At 43.9% G+C, this 10314-nt stretch overlaps 2 protein-coding genes across 4 annotated transcripts in view; both read left to right on the forward strand.

The window, feature by feature from the left end:
* The first annotated feature begins 508 nt into the window (after positions 1 to 508).
* Positions 509 to 4914, forward strand: tmem128 (transmembrane protein 128). 3 transcript variants are annotated; one of them, XR_001606952.1, is made up of 6 exons: positions 509 to 647; positions 1518 to 1659; positions 2961 to 3122; positions 3917 to 4024; positions 4478 to 4544; positions 4672 to 4914. XR_001606952.1 is itself a non-coding variant. In XM_016255994.1 (5 exons), the coding sequence occupies exons 1-4, from the start codon at positions 572 to 574 to the stop codon at positions 4014 to 4016; spliced, it is 480 nt and encodes a 159-aa protein (XP_016111480.1). In that variant the 5' UTR covers positions 509 to 571; the 3' UTR covers positions 4017 to 4024; positions 4478 to 4913. The 3 variants fall into 3 exon arrangements, 2 of the variants coding, with proteins under 2 accessions (XP_016111480.1, XP_016111481.1); XM_016255994.1 differs by having other exon boundaries at positions 4478 to 4913; XM_016255995.1 differs by lacking the exon at positions 4478 to 4544 and having other exon boundaries at positions 4589 to 4912.
* A 1399-nt stretch (positions 4915 to 6313) lies between these two features.
* The window catches only part of otop1 (otopetrin 1), a 10463-nt gene continuing 6462 nt past the window's right edge, over positions 6314 to 10314 (forward strand). Inside the window, exons 1-4 of the mRNA XM_016255999.1 lie at positions 6314 to 7263; positions 7338 to 7474; positions 7973 to 8031; positions 8355 to 8485. Of these exons, the coding sequence (XP_016111485.1) occupies positions 6891 to 7263; positions 7338 to 7474; positions 7973 to 8031; positions 8355 to 8485 (700 nt within the window). The 5' untranslated portion in view covers positions 6314 to 6890. The remainder of the gene's footprint in view (positions 7264 to 7337; positions 7475 to 7972; positions 8032 to 8354; positions 8486 to 10314) is intronic.

Consider the following 10314-nt stretch of genomic DNA (forward strand, 5'->3'; position numbering starts at 1 on the left):
ATTGTGTCTAAAATATATGTTACCTGAAATGTTTTTAATGTGTGAATTATTGGTAAAAATCCCTCTCCACTCAACCCAGAGTGCATCTTTATCGCCCATTAATACACTGAGCCGTGCTTCAGGAGTGTAGGGCTAGTTTCATTCCTCCTTCACTTGTGCAGCTGACCATCCTCCACAGACCTAATCCTTTATTTCACCATTAGTATTAAAGATGTGTGTATATATCAGGACTCTAGTCTCATCCTGTTCATTCTGAAGCTGAGGTACCTCCACCTGGTGCAGATGCACATTTCTAAGGCCAGGACTTATGCATACAAAACACCTTTGGTCACAATGACAGTGTGGTTATTTTAAATAGGAACATTGACTTTTCCTTTCTATGGCAAATTGACTAGATAGAAGTTTCGACTGAGCTAAACGTTCTGCGGTGTAATCTGTAATCCAGGGTTTAAACACTGCGGACAGAACTGGGGCTGTTTTAAAGAAACGCCCGGTTTGCGGAGGAGAAGTGAAACGAGCGTCGTGCGTCATCAATCCGTGCGTCGCCGGGATGTGACGTCGTCCGGCCATCATGGCGGAGTCCGGTGAGTTTATGAGCGTGAGGCGACGATTCAAGACAAACGAACAAGAAGAAGACGACGAACAGAGTGAGAACACACACACACACACACTCTCTCTCTCTCTCTCTCTCACACACACACACTCTCTCTCTCTCTCTCACACACACACACTCTCTCTCTCTCTCACACACACACACACTCTCTCTCTCTCTCACACACACACACTCTCTCTCTCACACACACACACTCTCTCTCTCACACACACACACTCTCTCTCACACACACACCCTCTCTCTCTCACACACACACACTCTCTCTCTTGTGGTGTTGTTGTTATGGTGGTGTTTTGTTGAGGTGTTGTATTGTGATGTTGTTGATGTTATGGTGGTGGTGGTGTATTGTTGTTGTTGATGTGGTGTGTTGTTGTTGTTGTTTTTGATGTTATGGTGGTGTTGTATTGTTGTAGTTGTTGATGTTATGATGTTGGTGTTGTATTGTTGTTGTTGTTGTTGTGGTGTTGTTATGGTGGTGTTTTGTTGAGGTGTTGTATTGTGATGTTGTTGATGTTATGGTGGTGGTGGTGTTGTGTTGTTGTTGATGTGGTGTGTTGTTGTTGGTGTTGTATTGTTGTTGTAGATGTTGATGTTATGATGTTGTTGGTGTTGTATTGTTGTTGAGGTGTTGTGTTGTTGTAGTTGTTGATGTTATGGTGGTGTTGTATTGTTGTTGTGGTGGTGGTGTTGTATTGTTGTTGTTGTGGTGGTGGTGTTGTATTGTTGTTGTTGATGTTATGGTGGTTTTGTATTGTATGTGTTGTTGTTGTTGTTGTGGTGTTGTATTGTTGTTGTTGTGGTGTTATGTTGTTGTTGCTGAGGTGTTGTGGTGTTGTATTGTTGTTGTGGTGTTGTGTTGTTGTTGATGTTATTGTTAATGTTGTGTTATCTTATTATCGTGCAGGTTCTGGTCCTGATGAGGCTGTGGATGTGAAACCATCTGCTCGGATCAACCGGCACTCAGTCTTCTGGATCCTGGCGTCTGTCTCTCTCACCTACTATCTGGATTTCTTCTCTGTCCTTCTGAACCACAGTGACATTCACAGGTGACTACTAACCTTGACCATAACTAGCACTGTCAGTCACTGCTCAGACTCACAGACAGCAGTTGTTACTGACGGGTGTGTGTGTGTGTGTGCTGAGGTGCGAGTGTGTGTGTGGGTGTGTGCTGAGGTGTGAGTGTGTGTGTGTGTGCTAAGGTGTTTGAGTGTGTGTGTGTGGTCAGATTGCAGTGCTAACCGTATCACAGCTCCTCGGTCTCAAACAGCTGAAACACTCTCTCTCTCTCTCATATGTTCTTTTCTTCTTATCCTGGATTACAATAAAGATTATAGAGCTCTGGTTACGAGGAGAGAACCTACACGCTAACAACACGCAATACACACACACACACACGCGCGCCTTCACAGTTAAACAATGAAACTCCATGAACTCTATTCAACTCTTCAGCAACTCGCATCTCTGTAGAAGTTACTCTGTAGCGTCTGGTGTGGATTCATGAAAATCTTCTTAAGGAAGATTACATTTCTTAAGATGGCTTTTAAGAAACTTGTACGATTGTTCAGAAGTGAAGATCTTATAAATAAAAAAAAACTTAAGAAGTGAAAATGTTTTTAGAAGAATTTTAAACAGAGATGAAATAAATAAAAATAAAAACAGTTCTAAAATTCTAAAAAAGAATTGTTCACATTGTCGATCACTGGTGTGATGATGTTGCTCGTGCAGTAGTTATAATCATGGGTATCATATGTAGCTAGAGTCCTGTTGTGATGTTTATTATTTGAAACAGTTCAATAAATTCATTTTATTAAGCATTTTTGGTGATTTAAGACTAGCTGGTTATTTACAATAATTTTAAATAACATTATTTTCAGGAAATCAGTTTGCTCGTATGCTTTGTTTTAAGAAAAAAGACAAGCACATCTTAAGAACTGTTTTTGGGAATAGAGATTATTCTTAAGTTAAATGTGAAGAAAACAGTGTGTGTTTAAAAAACATTTTTTGTGAATTCATCTCCTGGTCTTTCATTTGAGTCACTAACGGTGCGGAGTATAATTGAGATGCTTTTTATAGAATTTATTAATGAGTTTTAATTATATTTTAAGTTTTCATTAACGTTTTAGTAGTTTTTGTCATTTTAATGTTGTCTTTTTTTTTAAACGTCTGTATAGTTTCATTCATTTATTTCATTAATTTTAGTTGTTTTAGCACATCAAGTTAAACTAAATGAAAATGACAAATGTTGCCTTGACAAAATAATAGTTATTTTTGTATTTAATAGAGTTGTAACTAGCGTTGTGGCTCAGGTGTTGCTCAGAGGTGTCTGACGGCTGGTTTTGTGCTGCAGCTGGTGGTTTAGCGTGGCTCTGGTTCTGCTGGCGCTGTGTGTGTCTCTGGCGTTGTTCTGTATGGTGTATCTGGAGTGGTTCAGAGGAATCCAGCAGTATGATCAGGAGTATCCAGCCGTCCCCGCCGTCTCCACCGCAGCCTTCATCGCCGCCTCCTGCAGGTCTGAACTCCACGACCCATGACCAGTACTGCTCTGCATTATTTTAAGACCATTCAACACATTTCTCCCTGAATCTCATTACTGAGATTTCATTTAGAGTTTTTTTGACGGTTCACATTGTTTCATGACACTTTTAATAGGAAACTATTCTGAGCACGAGCTAGTGTACATCATTCAGATTCACTCTTCACAAAAACACTTTATTTCTTTATATGTAAATGAGCTCTAAAGTACTGAAAGCACACGTTTTAATGTTGCAATTCTAATCATGCATAATCATGTTCTCATATTACAGTGATTATATTTAGTTTGCCATGAAATCCTGTTAAAATGCAATGAATGGTCCTTAAATAGGCTTGTTTCGTCATTTTTAGTAGTTTTAGTTTTTTTATGAAGATGAGAAATGTTACTTTGATGACTGCTAGTAGAAATAAAAAAAATTTTAATAAATATTTTTACAAGTAATAAAAATGTATTTTGAAATGGTTTTAGTTAGCTGTAATAACCCTGCTATGAGAGTGTTCAGACAGATGATTTAATAAGCGTCTCGTTTAAACACATTCAGTGAGTCATTGATGAGTCTGCGTATGGCATCTGACATGTTAAAATACACCCACTAAATATTGTTTGGTTTACCGCATATAAATTAAAACGATTCAATTTAATTCTTCTTTGTGTTCATTTATTGATTATTTAGACTGGATTTTAACTGTTAATTCTTACATTTGACATTTGGAGACTGGTCAGTGTTTTTGTCCTCGATGCTGAATACGCTGGTGTTGTGTGTGTTTCAGCTTGAACATCGCTCTGTGGCCCGTCTGGTCGTTCTTCACTCCAGTGATTCTGTTCACTCAGTTCATGGGTGTGGTGATGCTGATCTCACTGCTGGGCTGAAACACACGGTGTGTGTGCGTGTGTGCGTGTGTGAGTGTGTGTGTGTGTGAGTGTGTGTGTGAGTGAGTGTGTGTGAGTTTGTGTGTGTGAGTGTGTGTGAGTTTGTGTGTGTGAGTGTGTGTGAGTTTGTGTGTGTGAGTGTGTGTGAGTTTGTGTGTGTGAGTGTGTGTGAGTTTGTGTGTGTGAGTGTGTGTGAGTTTGTGTGTGTGAGTGTGTGTGTGTGAGTGAGTGTGAGTGAGTGAGGTGAGTGAGGTGAGTGAGTGAGTGTGTGAGTGTGTGAGTGTGTGAGTGTGTGAGTGTGTGAGTGAGTGTGTGAGTGAGTGAGTGAGTGAGTGAGTTTGTGTGTGTGAGTGAGTGAGTGAGTGAGTGAGTGTGTGTGTGTCTGTCTGTCTGTCTGTGAGTGCGTGAGTGTGTGTCTGAGTGTGTGTGTGTGTATTAAACACATCAGTTCTGATCAACAGCAGCTCACTGAATCATGACCTGAGTCTCCGTGTGTCTGTAACGAAGCCGACGGCGACAGATAGAGAGGTCAGCTGATCGGTCTCTGACCTCTGACCTCTGCTTTATTCCAGTGCCGAGGACTCGCTTTAATGAACAATGAGACTTTCAGCAGCATCTGACGTCTCCAATCAACAGCCGCTCATATTTTGTTTAGGGTTTCCTGAACATCAGCCCGACGGAGGTGAACGAGAGGTTTTCTTTGAGGTCCTGTAGACTGCTGATTGCAGTGTTTTCTAAAAATGCTAATTGCTTTACATTACCTTCCAAACACACCGTTTTAAACGGTTCACTAAAGATACTTGGCGCTTGTGTTGTACACCCTGTTCTAATGTCCGTCTGTAACTAACCAAATACATGAACTGATGAAATAAAGACGTTTGTATTACATGACATTTTCTGTCTGTCTGTTTTTTGAGGTGCTCATAACGGAGTCAAAATTCACGTTTCAGGTGTGAACTGAGGTTGTAGAAGAGAACATTGACATACCTTCAAGTAATGTGAACCACCGAGAGGATTTCACTCAAATAGTTCCTGAAGAAAAGCCATGCAAGACGTATTTTTTAGAGTGTTTGCTCATCTGCAATACGTCTATAGGATGTTTCCTATCAGATGTCAAATAGACGTTTAGAAGACGTCTTTAAGATGTTTATGATTTAGAATGAATGTAAAACTGACATCTCAGAGACGTCTATCAGATGTTTGCACACAGCAGATGCTTTCCAGATGAAGAGCTCTTTAACAGACGTCTCGCAGACGTACCTGTGCTCTCCGCGCTGCAGGTGAGCGTTTCTGACACACTGAGCACTTCTGTTTAATTGTGAATCTTTGACTTTGAAACTTGTAAAGCGAGTAACATATGTAAAATGTTCTTGATTTGAAATGACTGAGTGAGTGGAGTTATCACATGAAAACATTAGCATTAAGGTGTTTATGAAACTATAGCGAGTGTCTGAGGTGCAGTCGTGTGAACCGTGCATCTCACTAATTGTAACCATTAATTACAAAGAAAGGGCATGTGACATTAGATTAAACATGACATTTTGACTGACTGTGTTCCTCGTGCCCTGGCTGAAGCTGTCCTGTGCTTGTGAGAGAATCAGGAGTGAGTGCAGGTGCGCTGTGTTTGTGTGTGAACATGCTTCTGTAGAGCTTCACTCGTCTCGCTGCACAAAAACACATGCAGTGTTCCTCAAAATGAATGCAAACTCAGAATATGACGCAAACCTGCAATAATTAAATATCCTTTATGTATTTAAGCTCATTTTATTAACATAGTCTTTGCTGCTGACCTTCCATGATCCAGTTCAACCATACTAATAAGCAAAAATGACTTTATATAAACAACATTTGTGTTTCCTTTTTTAATTGCTGAAAAACGAGCCAGCACAGATGAGAAAAAGTAATGCAGAAGTAACGTAACGCATTACTTTCCATAACGCAATTAGTTACTTTTTCAGGGAGTGACGCAATATTGTGATGCATTACTTTTAAAAGTAACGTTCCCCAACACTGTTATTTACAGTCTCATTGCACGCGCCTGCGCTGCTCGCTGATGACATTACGAGAGAATGGCTCTGTGATGATGATGATGATGATGATGATGAGCGCGTCTGTCAGACTTCATCAAAGCTCTCCGGAGTCGATCAGCGGAAGCAGCGTTTGATCCGGATCATGGCGGAGCCCAGCTCCAGCTCCAGCTCCAGCACCAGCTCCAGCACCAGCTCCAGCTCCAGCTCCAGCTCCAGCACCAGCTCCAGCACCAGCTCCAGCACCAGCTCCAGCGCGGAGGACTCGAGGCTGATGCGGGTGCCTTGTGCGCAGGTCAGAGCCGTTATAATAGAAGCTCTTTTGTTGGAGCTCTCTGGCCCGGATCGGTTTCATCTAATTGTGGGTCCCTCTGTAATCGAGCACACCGTCCAATTCGGCTTCTTCTCGTAAACTTTTCTTCAAGCGCTTCAACAGAACAGGCTGCGTCTGATTTCAGCCGCGTTTCGCAATCCGACTTTAATTCCGCACGCAGATTTCACGCTGAACACATTCTTCTGATTGGGCATCCGTTACACGAGTCTGCGGTCAACAAAGGGCCGTCCATAAAGAAAGAGCCTTTGACCAGTGAAACCCGAGAGCCTGAAGCTCACTGGAGCTTCGCATCTGACCGCGGCGTGAGGAGGAACGACTAGAAGCGTGGAGACGCGGTGAGGAGCGCGCGCGTGTTTCTCAGGATTCTTGGCACCGTCGCTTTTCCAGGAGCTCGCAGATGAACGAAACTCGATCCGTGATAATCTGCTGCGCCTTGTAGGAGGTATATAGCGGCGATGTCCGCGGCTCCCTGACGGCGTTCATCCGGAGCCGCTGCTGCTGATCGACGGCACCATGGTGGAGCACAGCGGCCTGGACATCATGTGTCTGAACAAGTACAGCCCCGCTTCCTCCTCCTCATCATCCTCGAACGCGGAGAAGAAACTTTTCTCCAAGCTCAAGGTGAGTCTGACCAAGAAGTACCCGCAGAAGAACGCGGAGACGCTGAGCGCGCAGTACGGAACCAACCTGCTGCTGATCGGTGTGTCGGTGATGCTCGCGCTGGCGCAGCACGGTCCGGCGGTGAAGAAGGAGCACCTGCTGGCCTTCATCACGGCGCTGATGCTGGTGCAGCTCGTGTGGATGCTCTGCTACATGATCCGGAGGGAGCGGGAGCGCAGCGCGGTGCCGGAGAGGGACGCGCACGCCGGCACCAGCTGGATCCGAGGTGAACGCAGCGCATCTGCTCCAGAACGCCATGCTGTGTGAGCGTGAGAGTGAATGATTGTGCTGTGTGTTCAGGGGGGCTGACGATGCTGGCGTTGCTGTCGCTCATCATGGACGCGTTCCGCATCGGCTACTTCGTCGGGTATCACTCCTGCGTCTCCGCCGTGCTCGGAGTCTATCCCATCGTGCACGCGCTGCACACCATATCTCAGGTGAGAGCGCGCATCTGGCACGCGCCCGGTGTCAGGGCACGCTTGTCTCGAGACACGGACTGTTTCGAAGCAGCTTCAGCCGGATAACAGGGAACGAATACAAAGTAACGTTAATAGAACGTTCGTTCAAAAATACCGGCTCTTTAATAATGTTAAAACACAAAACCATTCACGGAGCGTTCTCTAACATCTTTTAAATGTTGCTACTTGTTTCGGAACGTTCAGAGAACAGACAAAAGTAACACTCCCTTTAACATTCATTTAACCAAGAAAAAAGTTTTTAAAGCATTTTAAAAGAGAACATTCACAAATAACGTTTTCATAACATTAGCAAAACTTAGAACATTTCTGACTGAAATAAACAGGAACAGTATGAATTTAGTTAAGTTATGAATCAAATTCAGTTCCAGCTGTAAGGCAGCTCTACAGAAGACAAGCGTGTGATTATCCAGATCAGATCCGTTCTGAAGGGAACCATGTGTTTGCTCTTGATTGCAGGTGCATTTCCTCTGGTTCCACATCAAAGATGTCATCAAGAAATATGAAACGTTTGAAAGGTACAGACAGGCTTCTTTCTCTTCGTTCATGTAGCAGCAGATGCTTTTATTCCAAATGAGACCAAATAGCAGAGATTCAATCCTGCAGATGCATGAGAAGAAGTTCACTCTACAGTACACTTAATGCACTATTTAATGTAATAAATGCATGATTTTCGAAGGTGATGATTATGATACATGCATATGATTGGGAAGAGTCAGCATTAGACACACAGGAGCAGATTCCACATGCAATTTAATTGGAGATGCTGATGAAATAGCCTCAGCAACACATGATGAATCCGATCATGTGAAACACAGATATGTGTGTGTGTGTTGAGCAGGTTTGGAGTGATTCACGCTGTCTTCACTAACCTGCTGCTGTGGTGTAATGGAGTGATGTCAGAAGCTGAACATTTCCTCAACAACTACAGGAGACGCCTGACTGCGCTGGGATACGCCAATCTCTCCACAGGTGTGTGTGTGTGTGTGCGGACAATAGTGTTTTTCAGAGTGCTCAGCTCACTGTGGGAGGAGTCTGTTTTTCCCCCTCTACTATAGACTCTCTCTCTCTCGCTCTTGCTCTTGCTCTGTCTCTCGCTCTCTCTCGAGCAGGTGTGTGTGTTGTCACTTTACTGTTCACTCTTATAATAAAGGTTCTTTATTGGCATTGATGGTTCCATTAAGAACCGTTAACACCCATGAAACCACTAAAGGTTCTTTATAGTGGAAAACCTTTTTTTTTTAGATTATTAAAACATTCTTCACGCTTAGATAAAATGTTTCACATAAATACTGTTCTTTTGAACTTTCTGTTCATCTGTGAATCCTGAAAAATAAAATGCATCATGATTTTCACTAAAATATTGAGCAGCACAACTGTTTTCAGCATTGATAATAATCAGAAATGTTTCTTGAGCAGCAAGTCAAGTCAAGTCACCTTTGTTTGTATAGCGCTTTATACAATACTTGATGTGTCAAAGCAGCTTTACAGTATCAAACGGGAAAATAGTTTGTCAATAATGTAAGAAGACAATAACAGAGTCATTTTTCAGCTAAAGTCAGTGCATTGATGATTCAGTGATGTCATCATCCAGTTCAGCTCTCTTCAATAGTGTCTGTGCAATCAGTTAAGCGTCCCCAACTAAACAAGCCAGAGGAACCAAAACTCCTTCGGTGACAGAAATGGAGAAAAAACCTTGGGAGAAACCAGACTCAGTCGGAGAAATTATTCTAATATTAGCATATTATAATGATTTCTGAAGGATCATGTGACACTGAAGACTGGAGTAATAATGCTGAAAATTCAGCTTTGATCACAGAAATACATTACGTATAATAATCTCATAAAAATGGAGCATATGGTGAATCTGCTTTCTAAAACAAAACACAGTCATACTGACCTCAAACCTTTGTCTGGTAGTAAACACAAAGTGCTTTGATGTCGAAAACGAATCTTTCAACAGATTCTCTCTCCTCTCGTCTAGTCTCCTCCTCTCCTCTCCTGTCCTCCTCTCGTCTCCTCCTCTCGTCTCCTCTTGTCTCCTGTTCTTCTCTCCTCCCATCTCCTCCCCTCCCCTCTCGTCTCCTCTCGTCTCCTCTCGTCTCCTCTCGTCTCCTCTCGTCTCCTCTCGTCTCCTCTCGTCTCCTCTCGTCTCCTCTCGTCTCCTCTCGTCTCCTCTCGTCTCCTCTCGTCTCCTCTCGTCTCCTCTCGTCTCCTCTCGTCTCCTCTCGTCTCCTCTCGTCTCCTCTCGTCTCCTCTCGTCTCCTCTCGTCTCCTCTCGTCTCCTCTCGTCTCCTCTCGTCTCCTCTCGTCTCCTCTCGTCTCCTCTCGTCTCCTCTCGTCTCCTCTCGTCTCCTCTCGTCTCCTCTCGTCTCCTCTCGTCTCCTCTCGTCTCCTCTCGTCTCCTCTCGTCTCCTCTCGTCTCCTCTCGTCTCCTCTCGTCTCCTCTCGTCTCCTCTCGTCTCCTCTCGTCTCCTCTCGTCTCCTCTCGTCTCCTCTCGTCTCCTCTCGTCTCCTCCCATCTCCTCCCCTCCCCTCTCGTCTCCTCTCCTCTCCTCCCATCTCCTCCCCTCTCCTCTCGTCTCCTCTCATCTCCTCTTCTCCTCTCGTCTCCTCTCCTCTTGTCTCCTGTTCTTCTCTCCTCTTGTCTCCTTTCCTCCTCTCATCTCCTCCCCTCTCCTCTCCTCCCCTCCCATCTCCTCCCCTCCCCTCTCGTCTCCTCTCGTCTCCTCTTCTCTCCTCCCCTCTCCCCTCGTCTCCTCTCGTCTCCTCTCCTCTTGTCTCCTGTTCTTCTCTCCTCT

This window comes from Sinocyclocheilus grahami, unplaced genomic scaffold, assembly GCF_001515645.1.
Source record: "Sinocyclocheilus grahami isolate Dianchi unplaced genomic scaffold, SAMN03320097.WGS_v1.1 scaffold1386.1, whole genome shotgun sequence".
NCBI lineage: Eukaryota > Metazoa > Chordata > Actinopteri > Cypriniformes > Cyprinidae > Sinocyclocheilus > Sinocyclocheilus grahami.

Coding starts and splice junctions, on each gene's coding strand:
- tmem128 (XM_016255994.1), top strand. CDS start 572: ATGGCGGAGTCCGGTGAGTTTATGAGCGTGAGGCGACGATTCAAGACA. Junction 1,660..2,960: donor AACCACAGTGACATTCACAG/GTGACTACTAAC, acceptor TTTGTGCTGCAG/CTGGTGGTTTAGCGTGGCTC. Junction 3,123..3,916: donor TTCATCGCCGCCTCCTGCAG/GTCTGAACTCCA, acceptor TGTGTGTTTCAG/CTTGAACATCGCTCTGTGGC.